A 19,804-nucleotide genomic window follows, 5' to 3' on the forward strand; every position below is an offset into this window, starting at 1 on the left:
CCCCCCCCCTGTAGATTGAACATACATTTTCATATCGGCACGGTGTGTGGAAGTCCCAGAAGCTGTGTGCTTGTCTGGCAGTGTGTGTCTGCATCTCACTTTATATCAAATGAAGCTGGGGGGAACCTGTCAGGGCACTTCGTAGCCGGTCAGTTTAATTGCCTTGCTTCCTTAAAGGCAGGGGAGCAAGGCCATATGACTCTCTGCCTTGGGAAAATAACTTGAACTGGCAAAGACGCTTCATAATTTATCTTCTGGAAAAGGCGAAGTGCTGCAGTTGGCACAGTCAGTGGTTTTTAGGTCTTGGAATAATCATCCCCCCCCCCCCCCCCACACCAACTGTAGAGTCTTTGCAAAGCACCAGAACGAGACCCGGTCGTTAACGCAGTTGCGGACCGGCAATGTGATTTCCCGGAGACTAGAGATAATGGCACTGTGTACACGTTTGTGTTCTTCGAATGCTGATTTCTCCACAATGCTCCCTAAGTGTTTGTGTGAGATTACGGAGTCGCTCAGCAGCATGATTCAAGTTTAAGTATGATGTTTCTGGGACCTTAATTGCATCCTGCTTTGCACCTTTATAAGCAGCTGGAACGTGAGCATTTGCATCATTCGGGATATTTCAGGGGAGTCGAGAAACACTGGCTAGAGTTGCTGTGTCTCAGATGAATTTTTCTTGGCACTGAAGGACAGGATTATGTTGAAGGGTTCAGGACGCATTTCAGAATGGGTGCTCCCTTTGAATCCTAATGAAATAGAAGCAGTGTGCAGATGGTTGGGTTACTTCTCAGACCTTCAAAGTGACACCAAGGGGCGCCTGGGTGGCTCAGTCGGTTAAGCGTCCGACATCAGCTCAGGTCATGATCTCACGGTCTGTGGGTTCGAGCCCCGCGTCGGGCTCTGTGCCGACAGCTCAGAGCCTGGAGCCTGCTTCGGATTCTGTGTCCCTCTCTCTGCCCCTCCCCCACTCGTGCTCTGTCTCTCTTTTTCTCTCAATAATAAATAAAACATTTTATTTTATTTTATTTATTTATTTTTTTCAACGTTTATTTATTTTTGGGACAGAGAGAGACAGAGCATGAATGGGGGAGGGGCAGAGAGAGAGGGAGACACAGAATCGGAAACAGGCTCCAGGCTCCGAGCCATCAGCCCAGAGCCCGACGCGGGGCTCGAACTCACGGACCGCGAGATCCTGACCTGGCTGAAGTCGGACGCTTAACCGACTGCGCCACCCAGGCGCCCCCTTTATTCATATTAGCTTTTTTTTTAAACGTTTATTTATTTTTGAGACAGAGAGACAGAGCATGAACGGGGGGGGGGGGGCAGAGAGGGAGGGCGACACAGAATCCGAAGCAGGCTCCGAGCCATCAGCCCAGAGCCCGACGCGGGGCCCGAACTCACGGACCGCGAGATCGTGACCTGAGCCGAAGTCGGACGCTTAACCGACTGCGCCACCCAGGCGCCCCAGTAAACCATTTTAAAAAAATTTAAAAATAGAAGTGACACCAAGCCAAGAATGTCCTGGTAACGATTCTTCTCCGTCCTTATGTAGAGCGGGACTGGGCCAGAACTTCGCAGCCTGTCGGCCATGGTAAGAGGAGCCAGTGTCATGATGCAGATGCTCTCAGCCCCCGGAGCCCACAGGTCAGAGCCGCCTCTAAACCAGACGCCCTGTTTACTAAAGAAGGCCCTGCAGATATTATCACTTCCCGTGTGCGCTCCGGTTTGACCGCGATTGCTAGTTGTCTCTTACCGGTGAACCACAACCCTTTCGCCCCGTTCTGGCCTTGGGAGGAGCTGTTTGAAGGTGGAAATTGAGCAGTCCAGTGACCTGGTGAGAGGTCACTTATCCATTCAGTGACTACTAAGAGCGTGCACACTCCTCGGCCCAGGCATTGTTTTGACTGCCGATTGCACAGTGAACCGAGCTGACTCAGGTCTGCCGTCCCTCGGGTGGGACGGGATGCGTGGGTGTGTGGTGGGTGGTGTCCCCACAGGGTGCAGCACCGCCTGGATGATGGAGGTGTGAGGGTCAGGGGCATGCAGCCGGGGATGGCGGCAGCTAGGGAGCAGGACCAGGAAAGGAGAGTTCTAGAAGGAATAGTCAGGGCTGGAGGAAGATCCAGGAGGGCCCTCTGTCAGAAGCAAGCAGAGAGGGTTTGAGGAGACCCGCTATGGGGGTTGGTCAGATGCTGCTGAAAATGCAGGAAGATCAAGGCGAAGAGAAGCCTTGGATGGCGAGATTGTGATTCTGACCCAACAGTGAAGGATGAGGCGAATCGCCGACGTCGAGGAGTGAGTGAAGTGGGACCGCCATGGCAGGTGCCACAGCTCACCTTTTCAGGTCGTTGCCTGCTGGGAGGCCAGGCTGAGTGGGGTGGGGGGCTGCTACAGGGTGATTGCTGGGGCTGCACTCCAGGGACGGGGAGGCAGCAGGGTGGGAGGCTTCCAGAGCACCCTGGCCTTGGAGGTGGGAGTGCCAGGCAGTCTCCCCGAGAGGAGGGAAGGGCGAGGTGGAGGGGGGATGTGCAGGGAGCAGTGTGGCATGGGAACCATGGGCTCGGCCACGCTTGCAGCCTTTTTAGCCTGAAGAGTGGTCACAGAGTCCCCAGACATGCCCGATAGAGGTTGTCCATGTGTTCCCTTTCTCTGCACAAACTGAAAGTGTTTCCCGTGTTCCTCTGGACGTCTTCTTCCTTGTTGATTGGTGGAATTAGCCTCCTTTCTGATGGCTGCTTTTAGACCTTCAGCTGCTAGGTGGGACTTCCAGCACAGGGACTTTGTGGCCATTTTTATAACCCATCTTTATCTCATGCTCACCGGCTAAGAAGATTTCAGCAGTTTGTATTCCATGTGCTTTTTCTAAACTCTTTCTGCTCTCGGAAATCACTTTCATGGAGGCCAAGTAGGGATCAGGCTTTGGAATGTGCCCTTTAGCAGCCCTCCAACATCGGACGGGTTTCTTCACCTCTCTGACCTCGGCTTCTACATCTGTCAAGTGGGACTAATACCTTGCTTGCAGGTTTGTCACGAAGATAAAAATCTAGAAAAATGCAAACACTACACTTTCTGTGGTCCTTAGAGCTTTGCTACTCAAAGTGGGGCTCGGGGACCGGCTGCGTTGGCGGCATCAGGGAGAATCTCAGGGCCTGCACTCCAGTCTGTGGAGTCAGAGTCTGTGTTTTAACCGGATCCCCAGGGGATTCAAATGCCTGCTAAAGTTTGAGAAGCACTGGCCTGGAAGAGAGCTTGGCATGTATCTGGTGGCCTTGGCTTCCCTTGGTGAGCTCTGTCTGAGGCAAAGGCCGTGGTCAGGGTTAGAGCTAGAAGTGAGCTGGGGTGGGCTCTATGGGAATGTGACAGGCGCTCAGTTGGCCACGAAGGACGCGGTTCACGTAGGTCTGTTGTGGTGGCAATTATATCACGTCCAGGTGTTGTAGGGAAAAGGCAGGATCCTGTGACTAGCAGGAGTTGGGGGCTGGAGAGCAGGTATGCCAGGGAGAAACCAATATGGGGATTATTCCTCCCTAAGAAATTCCTCCCTACGTCTTACATAGCACTTAGTTTGTGCCTGGCACTGCACTTACCGCATATGAAGTCCTTTAGCGAGCTTCAGAACCCATGAGGCAGGTGCTGTTACCACCCCCATTTGAGAGATGATAACACTGAGTCACAGAGACATGGAGCAAACTGCTCCAGGTTACGGGCAGTGGCGGAGCTGCTGGGATTCAAGCCCACACCGCCTGGCTCCAGAGTCTGGGCGTGTTACCACAGTAGGCTGTTCTGCTTCTCTGTGTCAGTACGGATATGCAGAGTCTGACCTGGGTTGGAAAACAGACAGAGGAATTGATACAATTAGCCAAAATGTGATAACATGTGTTTCCTTGTCTTTTAAAACAGCAGGTGCAGATTCTGGCCCTGATCTTCCACTCACTAGTTTTGTGACCTTGGACAAGTTGCTGACTAGCTCTTAGCCTCAGTCCAGTAAGGCCTGGGCTGGCTGATCCCGAAGGCCCCCTTCCATCTCCAGAACTGCTGGAATCCGCGCTGACCCCTGCTGGCGGCCATATGGGCTGCTTGGTCCAGCCCTGGGGTCCCTGGCTCCTGGCCTATCTTCCCCAGCTCTCCTCCTGTCTATAGCCTGCGCCTCTCACCTCTCACCTGCCTGGCACCTTTCCACAGAGGGACGGCAGGGGACCCAGAGGGCTCTGGGAATTGTTTGTTGTTCTGTGTCCGTGTTGGTAACTGCTTCCTCCTTCCAGACCACTTCCCGTGCTGGGAAACAGGGTATCTTTCCCTGTGGTTCTTGAGGTCACGGAGGTATCCCAGCCACCAGGCCAACTGCGCCGTCAGACGGACTTTCTGGGAGAAGTTGCAGAAACAGTAAAACCAATTAGGCATTTCTAGATGGCGGACATTTTCTTATTACTGATTCGGTTGTTGGCAAGTGTTGTTGAGGAAATCAGCCATTAGTGAGTGAGTCGGGGTGGAGATAATCAAGTCTCAGCCCTCAGAAATGGGACTTGTGTTTTCTTCCACATTTAGCCTTCCAATCTAGGAGAGAGCCTGGGAGACAGTTACTTTGCATAGACTCTCTTTTTCCTAACAGTCTCCACCCCACAGTGAGAAGAGACAAAGACATCTTTAAATGTGTCCACATATCGATGCTAGTTTGGATTTTCCACTTGCCTAAAGGACAAGAGAGTCGAAATTCCGACACTTCCAATCAGGAGCCTTAACTGGCTCAGAAATGTGTTTCTCGTGTGTGGGGCCTTTCTTCCTTTTCATTCTGATAGTCTGAAGGAGGAAGGTAAAAACGACGTTGGATGTGATACCAACGAAAAGGGTGTACCCGGAGGACCTCCGTGTTGTTGCTGTGGCCTTGGTCTTTGCTGCGTCCTGGCTGCCTTGAGATGTAATGTGTGCTGCTGACCTAACAGTGCTCCCTCACTCATCTTGGATGTGGAGATTTTCCCAGGCTTACCAGGAGCCTTCCAGGAGTGAGTTCTTGCATGTGTTTGAAGGTGAAGGGCTGGCTCGTGCGGTATAAATGCGCCGTCCCCTAGGATGTCCTAAGAGCGGAGCGCCAGCTGATTTGGTGTCTGTCCAGTGCGCTGCCGCTCTGCTTCTGTTGCGGCGAGGACTTCAGAAAGCGAAGCCAAGCCACTTTGGGCACGGCGATTCATTTTTCCATTTTCCGAAGGCTGGCACATCCAAATGTTTTCTTATTTATTACAGGGCACCGTAGTCCGTCATCTTCGACTGAGGAACCCGTACAGTAAGCCTCAAGCTCAGGCCACGGTGCCTAGCCCAGAGCCTGGCATGTGGCGGGCCCCTGGATTGCACAAAGTGGTGGCGGTTGTGGATAAATGATTTGTGCCCAGTTGCTACCCTACTCTGCCGTATGAGACGTTCCTGCTTTTCCTCGGGAGCTTATGTTTTAGTGCTTCAGCAGCACTTAGGGACTATTTACTGTGTTTCTGACACTGGGAAATTACAAAGGAACTAGGAAAGGGGGGGCCAACGTGGAAACGGAACCCGTTATAACAGTGGATCGCCGGTGCTTTTGAAACGTCGAAGTGGCTGAATCATTAGATAGCTGTGCATATGGGGCTGTCAGGATCCCAGGGACAAAAGCGAGGCCAGGAGCTGTTATTATGGAAAGGCTCCACGGAGCAGGTGGGACTAGAAAGCACTTTGAGCCAGGAGCAGGCAGAGCATTTCAAGTTAGGAGAATGACCCGCACAGGGTCTCGGAGGCGGGAGTAGATCGGTGTCGTGCCGGTTGGCATTCCGTCCGGGAATTAGCTGACTTAAACTGGAACGGTACGAGAGACCTCAGGGGATGTGGATATTAAGCTCTGAGGAGGGGAGGTTGGTGGAGAGGACGAATGTGAGCAAAGTCACCCTGAGAGGTGTTGTCAGTGCCCACATAGCAGCTCAGAGCCCACGTGCATAAGGCTGGTGAAGTCTGCTGGGGCTTACAGGGAGCTCGCCTGCTAAATTCAGGTGGTAAGTCAGGCCCTAATCCTATTCTGGGTTGTTTCCTACAAGGAAAATGGCTCACAAAACAATTACTGATGTTCCCCATAGGTGGTCGATCAGAACATTTCTTCAAAGGACTAACACCTGATAAGAGACACAGATACCTCGTAGAGGAGAGAAGGGGGATTTTAGATGCTTTTCTCTGGAAACCCGGTTTATGCAACCACGTGGTCCGTTCATCAGAGCCTCCGCTTTAATAACAATTTATCCCGCAAATAAGCGTGCAGTCGAAACACCAGGATGAGTCTCAGCTCAAGGGTTGTACCTCAGGATCCACGAGCCTTACGGGAGTTAACCCCAAGGCCGGGTGTGAGTTTGGTCCTAAGGAAACGGCAGTGCTCACACGAGCTCTGTGTCCCGTCCAGCACGTTCATCGAAGGCATCCGGGCCTCAGAACAGACAAGTGTGAGAACGGAACCCGTGATGGTTTTCCCCAGTCAACCTCACTCCATGCCCTTAGGAACCGACTCTGCAGCCTATGTATGCAGTGCCCCTCTTCTGTTCATATGTCGTCTTGGAATTAATTCCATTTGTTTGAGTCTCTGGGGCTCAGGTCAAGCCTTGCTGCCCTGAGAGAGGATGACACGTTCTGATCCAGGGTGAGGCTGCCTGTAGCACATTCCTTTGTCGTTGGCTCTCGTTGAGCCACGTTCCTTCACAGCACAGCCATCAATTGATGGTCTGTTTATTAGGAGGGGTTTTATCTCACCCCAGCTGGAAGCCCCGTGAAAACGGGACGGTGTCCGTTTTTGTTTACCCCGGCGTGTAGGCGTGCAAGCCTGCGGACGATTAGATTAGTGTGTGTGCTTAGAAAACGTCTGTAGATATCTTGCATATATACATGTGCAAATAGCGTGTGTACTGTAGAGGGCACATACCACACCTCTGTGAGATGCACATGTAAAATCTGTGTTGTGGAACCTTAATCACAGGATTCAGAGGTGGCCTGTGTGTCCTTCTCTCTTTTGCACGCGTGCTTGCGATCTCTTTTTGTGACTACCACAGTATTTCTGGAGGACTGGCCCGTGACTCCATTTCTAGGACAGAGGGTTGTGGAGTGGGCTAGGAGAAAATGGAGTCCACACGTGAAGAAGAAGGGACGGGAAAGCCTCCAGTCTTGCTTGGGAGGTTTTCCTCAGTTCTTTTCCTTGGCAGCTGGTGCGGAGGACCGACCACTCTGGCTATTGTCTTTCCGCCACCTCCACCCCTTCCTCCCTTTGTGGGGTTGACACAACCTCTGCCATCCCCAACTGGCATCTCCTCCCTTCCTGGGCTTCCTCGTGCTCACAGCGTGGAGAAGCAGGCTTCTCTACTCCCAGTGCGAGCCTCAGGGGCCCCGTGGCGGGGTCAGTCCAGACCACAGCCCGCGGGCCTGTCACCCCTGCTCCGGCCAGCAGCCAGCTCTGGCCACGTCTGAGGGAAGGGGCAGTGTGCTGCTGCCTGCGGCCCGTGGCCCGCGGCCCGCCCCTCCGTTTGCCTCCTTCGTAACTACTACTTCCTCTCCACCCTGTGCCAGGCGTTACTCTAGAGCTCTGGGCACGTAGGGACGTAGACACAGTCCCTCGACCCCTGTAGCTGCCAGTCTAGATGTGGAGGCGTGACCCACCCACGGGAAGCGAGGTGACGTTGAAGAGGTGTCCGAGATCATTCGAGACGAAAACGTGTGGAGAGAAGGGAGACTATTGGGGGCTGGTTTAGACAGAGGCGCTCTTGCAGGAGAGGTAAGGTGACGGACATAATGCTCCATACCTGTGTGTGTTACTACCTGTGTCTCCTCTGTACCTGTCTGTGCGTTTTTTAGGCTTTGGTGCCGTGTCTGGAACGAGAACCTTTTATAAGGATCCAAAGCACCCAGCTGTGTTGGCTCCTCTAGCCCCACGGCAGAGTGATAATAACCCTGAGGTGTCAAAATGTGGGCTTTGGAATATTGGGATTGCGTCGCCTCCCGAGGAGCCGAGGTCCCCGCCCCGCGGTGTTCTTGACCGATGCTGTGTGTGACAGGTGCCCTAGCCCTGTGCTCTTTGCTTTCTGCGCTGAGCTTAGCAAAGAGCTCTTCTGGAAGTTACCGATCAGGGGTCATTTCTTTTTTTTTTTTTTTTTTTAATTTTTTGGGACAGAGAGAGACAGAGCATGAACAGGGGAGGGGCAGAGAGAGAGGGAGACACAGAATCAGAAACTGGCTCCAGGCTCCGAGCCATCAGCCCAGAGCCCGACGCGGGGCTCGAACTCATGGACTGCGAGATCGTGACCTGGCTGAAGTCGGACGCTTAACCGACTGCGCCACCCAGGCGCCCCAGGGGTCATTTCTGATATCAGTGAGATGAAGTAACTCCTGTTCACCCCCCTAGACGATGATCCAAAGATCAGTTTGGGTTCTGACATTCCAGTTTACCAAAGCCCACTGAGGTAGAAGTGATCAGTCATTCTGTCACCAGGCACGTTGCTGGGCTGGGAATGTGGCGATGAGGAGGCAACGATCTGCCCCTTCAAGGGGCTCACAGTCCTATGAGGGCAGCACACGAGCTTCCTACGAGCGGTGGCTGAGCCGAGTTGCCCCTCAGAGGCACATTCACAACTCTGGCTGGGGACTGAGGCGGGGCGGGGGAAGGGGGAGGTTGGGGATCAGGAACGGCTTCCGTCAGGGGGACTTCTATGAGCTTACTGAATCTTGTCGATCATCGGGGTTTTGTCTGACAGAGAAGGGGCGGGGTATTTGTTTCAGGCAGAGGGGAGAGCAAGGGTAGGGAAATTGACCCATTTGTAAGGGCATTTTTGTGGCTCGAGCTGAGGGTTAGAGCCGAGGGCCTCTCCAGAGGGAAAGGGTTGGGACGGGAGAGAAAATCGTAAGATTGGGAAGCGCTTTGAATGCCACCTGGAGGAGTTTAAGTCTGATGTTGTAGGTGAGTGTCTGTTTTGTTTTGTTTTTTCAGGTGCTGTGTTCCCTAGAATGCTTTAAGCCCCTCCTGTCCTTTATTTACTTATATCTTAGGATTCCCGTTGTTGGAGAACTCCTCTCCTCCTGGCCTTTCTGCAAAGCCGCCACACTGTTTCCGCCTCCTCAGCTCTGGCACTTGGCTAGGTGTTGGCTCAGTCACCTTACCTGGTGATGTGGTTCAGCACACGGTAGGCGTGTGAAATACCAGACTGCTAGAGCTCAAGTCTTCTCCTTAAAGGGCGTGTGAACCCAGAGTCTTCTGTTGAAGACCACCACAGTGTATTGCTTACTGAGCCTCAGTGGGGAAGGTGGGCAGGGACGTCCACACCACCCATGGCAACTGGCAGTGTGCCTAGAGGTGTCAAGGGTGGGCTTGAGTGAGGCCTTGCTAGGGAAGAAGGGTGGACGAGGCTAAGAAAGAGCAGAGAAAGGGTACCGGAGACAGTAAAATAGAGAGGACAAAGCTGGCTACGGTAGGAGTAGGGGAGTATTTCACCGACGACTGTCTCAGGTGCCGTCCACGCACAAATGCAAGTTTAAACCCAATGTGAATCCCCCATTCTCTTGAAACTAGAGGCTGAAAGGAGGGCCAGGTGTTCGCCCAGAACTTGGCAGACCACCCTGGCCAGTTCGAACATGGGGAGAATTGAAAATGGCTGAGCAGTGAGGGATGCTGCTCAGTGCTTGGGCCGCTAGCAGCTGTTAATTTTACAGAACGCTCCAAACTAATCCTTCTGGATAGATCTTGCCGCAGCCTTTTCTGTCTCTGGTCCTTGGACAGAGAATTGTTTAAATCATTCTACACGTAGAGAGTTATTTTGGTCACTCATTAGCGCAGATTGCCTCCAAGTGGTCTCTGCGCGTGTCGTTTGGCCACCTAACTTCTCGGAACCTCAGTTTCCTTATTTAATCCTCTCAAGGTTGAGTATTAAATCATGTGAGCGGGCTTTGCAAACTGTAAAGCAGGGCTATAAATGTAAGGTGGTTTCTGTCCATTACTGAGTCTTTGAGGGCAAAGCTGTCTGCTCAATACTTGGCCTACTGTGCCCGTTAGGGTTCCGTCAGGGAAGCAGAGCCACCGTAAATATGGTGGAACAAGGCCGTGTCAGAGGAATTAATCTTTACACAATTATGGGTGGAGCTGAGGAAGTGAAGGCTTGAAAGGGGGAGCCGGAGGAGCCGAGGAAAACCACCGGTCAGGCCTCCTGAAGCTCCGGTGGCCAGGTTGGGGCTTACAGAGGACCTGGGAGCCACGCAGAGTGGGACGGTGAAGCGGGGGAGGGGGTGGCAAAGAGTCTGGGAAACGCCTGTTTAGAGCTACCGCCTCTGCCTTTGCAGCCGAGCCGGTGGTGGTCTCGGGGTCACGCTGGTCGCTAGGGATAGTGCTTGGGAAGAAACCTGGAGCAGAAAGAAAAACCGGGACAAAACTAGTGCTCGCGAGTGCCCGTGCATCCGTCTCTCGCCATCTTTAGCCATGGCGACCACCAGAGCCTAATGGCTGCAGCTTCCCTTCCCTCTGCCTTCCAAGTCTCACAGGTGCTTCTGAAAAATTCTGGGTTCCTCTCAACCCGGAGCTGCGCAGGGAGGAGGATGCTGGGAGATGTAGTGCCAGCTTGGCCGAGCTGACACAGTAGAGAACCCCCACGATTTCATAACGTAGAATTAAAGATTTCGCAAGGCTCTGCCCCCACGCCGGGGTCTCTCAGAGGCCCCGGAACTGGAAGCGATGTCATGCTTACAGGATACAGCGTTTTACTAGGAAGAAGTTCAGTCAGTTCGTGATCCAGTCTTTTTTTTTTTTTTTTTTAATATGAAATTTATTGTCACACTGGTTTCCATACAATGCCCAGTGCTCATCCCAACAGGGGCCCTCATGAACCAGTCTTTTAAGAAGTGGCTTGCAGTTGTGTTTTTCAGCCGCTGGGGGCCCTGCGTCTCTCCTGTTGTCCTTGCCCTCCTGTCCGTCCTGCCGGAGGTAATGGTTATCTCAGCACCAGAAGCTAAGTGAAGGCGGGTTGTTCCTGAAGAGCCTGTCGGTTCTGGTGGAGTCAGTGTTGTTCGTGTCACCGGGTTCTTGTTTGACCCACGGCATATAGATACTAGCTCCGCCTTGCCCTGGATGAAGGCTACCGCATGCCCATGAGCAGGTATGAGCAGCTACAGACCGGAGCCAGCTATCACGGAGATAGATGTTAGGTGAGAACAAGGCTTGCATGACTGGACCGCCCTTCCCCGCCCCGTGGTCTGTTCGCCGCCCTGCCCCTCCCTCATGTTGCGGCAGCCAGCCTGGGCCAGCAAAGACTCAGGGAGGGCCTTCTACGGTAAGCTCGGCCCCTAGGAAAATCCCACTGTGAGATTTAATGGCCATACCTGGACCTTGTTGTCACTCAGAATTCTTCTACCGTTTTTTTTTTTTCTTTTAACATTTATTTGTGGGGGAGAGCACAAGCAGGGGAGGGGCAGAGAAGGGACAGAGGATCCGAAGCAGGCTCTGCGCTGACAGGCTGACACTCGCGAGCCCGATGTGGGGCTCGAACTCACAAACTGCAAGATCACACCTGAGCCCAAGTCAGACTCTCAACTGACTGAACCACCCGTGTGCCCCTCTTTTCCCTTTTTGATGGTCCACTCTGATTTTCCTCATGACCACAGCTTTTTCCTTCTTGCCCCTTTTAAGTTCTCTTGTGTCTCTTGAACCTAATCTTCATCCTCACTGTGATCCCTCGATCTTGAATGTTCCTGTTGTCCAGTCCACCAGGCCACGCTCACTGTCCTGGGCTCTACTCCTAGTGTGGCGTGCATTTCAATGGTGGGCTTGTCGATATCCCATAACCCACTCCCATAATCCTTTGCCAGTTCTTGCACGTGGTTGAGTTATCCACACCGACTGTTGTCTCTGATCCTGAGCTGTATCATCCTGCTGGGGAAAATCTCGAAACCTGCCCACCTGAGTTTCCCCCAAATCAGGGGGTCATTACTGCATTTCAGCCCTCCCTTGTGTTCATTCTGTAATGGTTTCCTATTACAATCCTTTTTTTAAATGCTTTTATTTAAAATTTTTTAACGTTTATTAATTTTTGAGAGAGAGAGAGAGAGAGAGAGAGACAGAACATGAGCAGGGGAGGGGCAGAGAGAGGGAGACACAGAATCCAAAACAGCTCCAGGCTCTGAGCTATCATGACAGAGCCCGATGCGGAGCTCGAACTCACAAACTATGAGTGAGATCATGACCTGAGCTGAAGTCGGATGCTTCACCGACTGAGCCACCCAGGCGCCCCTCTATTATATTCCTTCTAATGGCTTATTCTAAACCTTCTCCATGATCTCTGCTACTTTACTGAGACATTGCAGATGAACTTAATGTTCTCAACCTTTTGCCTCAAAACTTTTCTATAATTTGGGCATCTGGGTGGCTCAGTTAGTTAAGCATCCAACTTCGGTGAGCTCCGGTCATGATCTCACTGCTTGTGAGTTTGAGCCCCGCGTCAGGCTCTGCTGACAGCTTGGAGCCTGGAGCCTGCTTCAGATTCTGTCTCTATCTGTCTATCCCTCCCCTGTGCGTGCGCTCTCTCTCTCTCTCTCTCTCTCTCAAATATAAAATAAAACAAAAAAAGGGGGGGCTTTAATTTTACCCATCCTTTTCTCCTAAATTCTAACAAAAGTAAGGGCCCTGTCTTTGGCTCCTTTTATCTCTATAATTATGCATACATTCTGTCTCCCTATATGACCCCAGGCAACCTGTGGCTTTAAATATCATCTATGTGCTGGTGACTCTTCAATGAAGCTCTTTGCTTGGGCCTCCCCCCAGCTCCAGATATACACAGTTGACTCTTGGTCAATGTGGTTTTGAACTATATATGCAGATTCGCTTACATGTGGACTTTTTACAGTACCATACGATAAATGTATGTTCTTTCTTCTGATTTTCATAATATTTTCCTTTTCTCTAGCTTACTTTATTTTAAGAATATAATATATACTCCGTAGGACATACAAAATGTTGTGTTCATCAAATATGTTACTAGGAAGGCTTTCGGTCAACAACAGTAGGCTATTCGTAGCTAAGCTTTTGGAGAGTCAAAACTTATATGTGTATTTTTGGCTGCCTGGGGGGTTGGCACCCCTAACCCCCATGTGGTTTAAGGATCGACTAACTATGCAAGGTGTATCCTGAGTCTGACCACTCTGAGAATGACTGCCGTTACAGCCTGAGGACAGGTGCCCATCATCTTGTACTTGATCTACTGTACCCTGTCCTCGCTTCCCAGTTGGGTCCACCATAATCCGTCTTTCACACAGCAGCCGGGGGGAGCTTTCTAAAAAGCAGGGTCTGTCTGTCATTCCCTAGCTGATGTGCTTCCCATTCCAACCAGATTCAAGGCCTCTGCCCCCTCCTTCATTACAGTCCAGTCACACTGACATTTTTTCTGTTCCGTGAACACCCCAAGCTTGCTCTGTCTTGGTGCCTTTATACTAGCTGTTCTCTCTGCCCGGAGCAGTCTTGCCCCAGCGTTCAGCCCCTGCCTCCTCCTCATTCTGGTCTGAACTCAAGGTCAAGGTGATCTTGTGAGAGGATCACCTTTCCTGACCTTGTTGGCAAAAGCAGCCTGCTACCCCTCCCCCACCCATCCCTGTCACTATCCTATCAGGTTATTTATCAGCACTCTGGGTTTGTTCCTTGCCCCCTTCCTTACTAGAACACCAGCTTCTTACGAGCAGGGACACGGAGCTGTGTGTCCCCAGTGCCTAGAAGGTGCTTGGAGAACCGACTGGTTGACTCTGCAGGATTAACTTCCCACTTGTGCCCTTCGTCTTGCCGGCTTTGGATCTTTTTCATGGTTGTGCCCTCTCTGGATTGCATCCTTGATCGTTCCCTTTCCCCTGGCTCTCTCTCTGGAAATCCCACACCGCATCACTGAGAATGCATTTCCGTGGTTACCAGTGACCAGTAGTTATCAATTCACTAGTCTTTTCTCAGCAGCGCTCTGCCTTGACTTTTCTGCAGGTTTGACATTGCTATTCGTTTTTTGTTTGTTTTTTTCCAAACCGAAACCTATCGCAGGAGTCTGCTCTCGATACTGTGCAGGATGCAGGGTAGGGAGCAGGTCCCGCCTGAGCAGCTTGCAGGCTGCCAGGAGCAAGGAGATGGGTATGTGCATAAGGGAATGGCACGTTACTCTCAGCCTTTTAATCTTGAAAGCCTTGCATCCCACGGCTGCCAGGATAGAAGCCTTTCCTGTTTTTTTCCCTAACTCTGTGTCTGTGATTTTTCGTTTTCTTTGCTTTTGCTAAGTCTTTTTCGGCTGCTTGTGTCGTAAATGCAAGAGATCACGGTGGTTTGTCCCTCCTGCTCTTGTCCGCACTCTGTTTTGTGGTGACCTCAGTGATCCCACGTCTTTACCTTTACACAGATGCCCTCTTCACCCACCTCCCTCCACGCATGCGACTCCACATTCATTTTGGGCTCAGATACCTTTTGGGGGTTTTCCATCCCCACTGCCTGGCGGATCTTTCAACCTGCCTACATGTCACTGGCTCTCTTTCTCCACTGTTTGCTTAGGCAGCTGTTAGCCCTTCCTTGCTGTCTCTAATGCCACAGGTCTATCAATTGAGGCTGCTTCTTAGCGTGGCCCTCAGAGCTGCTGCCTTTCCATTGCCTGCATTGCCCTAGTTTTGGTTCTCCTCTGTCCCGCCTGTCCTCGTGCAGAGGGCTCCCAACGGACCTCCCATGTGTCCACTCCTGTCTGCCCTCGGTCACTGCTCCAACCCCCCTGCTCCCCACGGGTCCCTCCCCCCACCCCAGGCTCTTTCCTTATGCTCCTCCCTTCTGCAAAGGGTTTTTTTTTTTGTTTTTTTTTTTTTTTTTGCGAAAAAAAGCACTTTGATCCTCAGTGTCCCCAGTCCAGCGCCATTCTCAAAAGGCCTAATTCAACTGTTGACACCCATGAAGCTTTCCACTAAACCCTTTGGGTGGACATGCCCTCACTTTCGAACCCCATGGCACTCGTTAGTACCTCTCTTTGGTTTCTCATATCCTTCCTTATATAACAGTTTTCGTGTGCACCTTATGGCTCTTAACACACTCTAAGTCTCCCAGGAGAAGTTCCAGAGGCTGGTTAGCCCTTCTCTCTCCTGTCGTCTCGCACAGGGGCTTCCTGCTCGGTAGCTGTTTGTCGAGTGAGTAATGCTGTCTTATATTTGTCTAGTGCATCCCGGGGAGGTCTGAGCCGAACCTTTCTTTTTTTCTTTTCTTTTTTTTTTTTTTAATGATTTTACGACCTGCTCTTGTAGAACCTGATTTGCGTTCAGATGGGATTTTGAAGTACACCATATGTGACTTCATTACACGTTCTCTGCTGGCTCTGACTTGTTTCGTGTGTACATGGCTGCGTTTTTGTCACTTAGGGAGAGCTGCCACCATCTCTTCCTGCCAGACCTCGCAATGGCAGACGTGAAGAGACAAAGGTTTTTCATTTGGTGAGTCCGACACGCCAGGAAAGGCTCTACTAGAGCTTGCAAGTTTGACCTTCTCTGTGTTCATCTCTAGCTCACATGTGGACTGGGGATTCCGTGTGGAAATCCGTACCCCGTGCGCCTCCCCCCTCCCCGCCCCCGGTCTCTTTTAGGGGCCTTGTAAGGACTCAGAAAAGAGGGATTTAGATGTCCTTTGACAAGGCAGACTGCAATACCATAAGCTCTTTGTTGCGGTATTTCAGCTCTCCCTGTACCAATGGATTCAGTAACTGCCAATATTCATCTTACAAATGGCTCAGGTTGGAAAGTCAGATTATTTGCTTCCGGGCAGCTCAGTGAGATGATAAAGTTTGTGCAATAATGGAAACAATCGCAAAAAAAAAAAAAAAAAAAATCCTTTACAGATACACTGTACTCTGTGGGTCTTGATTTAGAATAATGTTGATGATAACCCAAGAAATAAAATCTGCATATTTCCCATGGATATCATGAAGGGGTGGAAGAGGGTAGATAAATACGGTTTAGTCTTCATTAGCCTGTCTCTCTTAATGATTCCTCACGGTTGCCAGTAAGCACTTACTGCAATAAGTGTTGCAGGAATAGCTTACCTTGAAAAACTTGCCTGACTTTTCTTTCCCATCCCCATCCATTCTGCATGCTACAAGAAAGTTGAAGGCCTTTACTAATTTTCTTGAATACTTCAAAGGTAGGGAAATGGTAATCTGGAAGCGATTACCTCTTGCTTCTTAGTTATCCCTACTGCTGAAAAGTCACAGCAGTAGGGATTCCAGAAGTCCCTCCTATATGGGAAGGGATAAAGTTCTTTTCCCTTTTTTGAATATGATTATGTGAGATGTTCAGGTTAGTATCGCTTAAAATAATGAAGGCAACAGGTCAGAGAAGGTTTTGAAGAAACTAGAAATGGTTTATGACAATTCTGTTTCTCTCTATCTACATCATACTGAGAACGTGTAATATTTCCTCTCTTAGTGACTCGTTGTTACGTTGCTGCCTAGCCGGTCCACATTGCCCTTGGAGAATTTGAAATATTTCATAGGGAATTTCGAGCGGTTTCTTCTTCCTACTAGGAGCAAGGACAAAACCAACTGAAGGTGGTGATATCAACAGTGCAGTCGAAAGCAAACCATTCCGGCCCATCTTTGGACAGGGCAGCACATAGGCCAGATGAATCTGGGTGGGAGTCCCTCCTTTAATAGCTGTGATGGCCTTCTGCAAGTTGTTTAACTTCTTTGCATCTGTTGTCTCAGCTTCGGTCCTCAGTTTCATCAGTTCTCTGATAGGGGAGGTAGTGTCTACCTTATGGTTCTGTTCTGTGGATTCATTAAGGGAAGTTTTGAATAGCACCCAGCTCGGTGCATGGTATAAGAGACACACAGCCGATTATACCCAACTTATTGTTGGCAGCTATTTGCTGATGAATCAAAGTGAATAGATTACAGAATAAATGAGAAGTGCTTCTATGAAGTTAGCTGAAATGATGGCTTCTTTGATTAATCAGATATTTTTTCATTACTCCCCTCCCTCCATTAGTTTGTTTGTTATTCATTCTGCCATTTTGGTGGTTATTTTAGAGGTTGGAACATACATCGTTGACTTATTAGTGTCTACCGGTGGTCCTTTTTATCACTTCCAGGATCCTGCAAGACCGTAGAACATCGAAGCTCCGCCTCGCTTTTGTGCTGTTGATGTCATATATTTTGATTATGCATATATGTTAAATTCTAGAAGACATTACTAATATTGGACTGTATAGTCAGCATCCAGTAGATTTGCCACAGAGTTATCCTTTCTGTTGCTCTTTATGCCTTCTTACATCCATGATTCCATCTGGGATCATTTTCCTTCCGTTTGAAGAACTCCCTTTAGTATTTCTTTTGGTATTTCTTTAGTATTTTTTCAATTAATTCTCTTTCGCTTGTTGAGAGTTGGTTGAAGCATATTTATTCTGTCTGCCTTTTAAGGAAATTTTTTTCTGTACACAGTTGGAGGTCGGCAGTTATTCTCTGTCATTACTTTAATTTTATTTTTTATTGTTTTAAATTTACATCCAAACTAGTTAGCATAAAGTGCAACAATGATTTCAGGAGTAGATTCCTTAGTGCCCCTTACCCACCTAGCCCATCCCCCCTCCCACAACCCCTCCAGCAACCCTCTGTTTATTCTCCATATTTATGAGTCTCTTATGTTTTGTCCCCCTCCCTGTTTTTATATTATTTTTGTTTCCGTTCCCTCATGTTCATCTGTTTTGTCTGTTGAGGTCCTCCTATGAGTGAAGTCATATGATTTTTGTCTTTCTCTGACTGACTGATTTCACTTAGCATAACACCCTCCAGTTCCATCCACATAATTGCAAATGGCAAGATTTCGTTCTTTTTGATTGCCGAGTAATACTCCATTGTGTGTGTGTGTGTGTGTGTGTGTGTGTGTGTGTGTGTGTGTATATACATATATATATATATATATATATACACCACATCTTCTTAATCCATTCATCCATCGATGGACCTTTGGGCTCTTTCCATACTTTGGCTATTGTTGATAGTGCTGCTATAGACATGGGGGTGCATGTGTCCCTTCGAAACAGCACACCCGTATCCCGTGGACAAATGCCTAGTAGTGCAATTGCTGGATCGTAGGGTAGTTCTGTTTTTCGGTTTTTGAGGAACCTCCATACTGTTTTCCAGAGTGGCTGCACCGGCTTGCATTCCCAACTCTGTCATTACTTTAAAGATGTCATCCCATTGTCTTACGAGCAGTGTCTGTTAAAAGTCAGCTGTCGGTTGTATTCATGCTCCCTTCTCTGCCTTTAGAGAGTTTTACCACGATGTTCCTAGGTGTGGTTTTCTCTGTATTCCTCCTGCGCAGGATATGTAGCACTTCTTGAATCTGGGACATGATGTCTTCTGTCAGTTTAACATCTTGGCCACTATCTCTTCAAAAATTAATTTTGCCTACTTCTACCACATTCTTTCTTTCTCCTGTAGGACTCTCTTACACTTGTGTTTAACCTTTTTACTGTTTTTTATGTGTCTTGTACACTATTTTCTGTATTTTTCATCCTCTTTTTTACCCTGGGCTTCAGTTTGGATAACTTATATTGACTTTTTTCCTGTTCCTTCTAGTCTACTATTAATTTTTTTTCAACGTTTATTTATTTTTGGGACAGAGAGAGACAGAGCATGAACGGGGGAGGGGCAGAGAGAGAGGGAGACACAGAATCGGAAACAGGCTCCAGGCTCCGAGCCATCAGCCCAGAGCCTGACGCGGGGCTCGAACTCACGGACTGTGAGATCGTGACCTGGCTGAGATCAGACGCTTAACCAACTGCGCCACCCAGGCGCCCCTCTAGTCTACTATTAAACCTGTTTATTGAGCTCTTTTATTTTTTTTATTTTTTTATTTTTATTTTTTTAAACCAGAACATTTATTGTGTGACTAATCGTTGAAATCCTTAAGATGAACTGGATGCTGCAACAGCTGCCCTCTTGGGTTTAGGTGTTGTTCCTTCACGGAATCCATGCCTGAATCTGCGGTATACAATTTTTAGGTGCCTCATTCGACCGGTCCCAGTGGTATTTCTTCTTTTAGCCTTGGCACTCCAGTTATACTTTCTCCTCCACTTGGCAGGATAGCCACATTTGCCACAGGTCGACTTCTGAAGGTGGTAGGCCTTTGAGCCACAGCGGCGGCACAACGTGTGCGTCTTATTGCGACACTTTCCAAACGATGACGTCCCCTTCGTCATCTTGTTTCCGCAACCGAGACCAAAGAGCTATTGAGCTCTTTTATTTTTTTTATTTTTTTTTTATTTTTCAATGTTTATTTATTTTTGGGACAGAGAGAGACAGAGCATGAACGGGCGAGGGGCAGAGAGAGAGGGAGACACAGAATCGGAAACAGGCTCCAGGCTCTGAGCCATCAGCCCAGAGCCCGACGCGGGGCTCGAACTCACGGACTGCGAGATCGTGACCTGGCTGAAGTCGGACGCTTAACCGACTGCGCCACCCAGGCGCCCCTATTGAACTCTTTTAAAAAAAAGTTTTTTAATGTTTATTTTTGAGAGAGAGACAGAGACAGAACGCGAGACGGGGAGGGGCAGACAGGGAGGGAGACCCAGAATCCGAAGCAGGCTCCAGGCTCTGAGCTATCAGCACAGAGCCCGATGCGGGGCTTGAACCTACAAGCCATGAGATCATGACCTGAGCCGAAGTCAGACACTCAACTGACTGAGCCACCCAGGCACCCCTGTTTATTGAGCTCTTAATTTCAAATATGTGTTTTTTATTTTGTTTTTTAGTTCTAATATTTCAATTTGATTATTTTAATAGAT

The 19,804-nt window shown here is 49.6% G+C and overlaps 1 protein-coding gene across 1 annotated transcript; it reads right to left on the bottom strand.

Moving 5' to 3' along the window:
• Positions 1 to 18,886: 18,886 nt before the first annotated feature.
• LOC121027775 (60S ribosomal protein L37-like) lies at positions 18,887 to 19,247 on the bottom strand. Its single transcript, XM_040471434.1, has one exon. It carries the CDS (start codon positions 19,217 to 19,219, stop codon positions 18,926 to 18,928), a length of 294 nt encoding a protein of 97 aa, XP_040327368.1. The 5' UTR covers positions 19,220 to 19,247; the 3' UTR covers positions 18,887 to 18,925.
• Between the last annotated feature and the right edge of the window lie 557 nt (positions 19,248 to 19,804).

Source organism: Herpailurus yagouaroundi, unplaced genomic scaffold, assembly GCF_014898765.1.
Source record: "Herpailurus yagouaroundi ecotype Mexico unplaced genomic scaffold, PumYag 77, whole genome shotgun sequence".
NCBI lineage: Eukaryota > Metazoa > Chordata > Mammalia > Carnivora > Felidae > Herpailurus > Herpailurus yagouaroundi.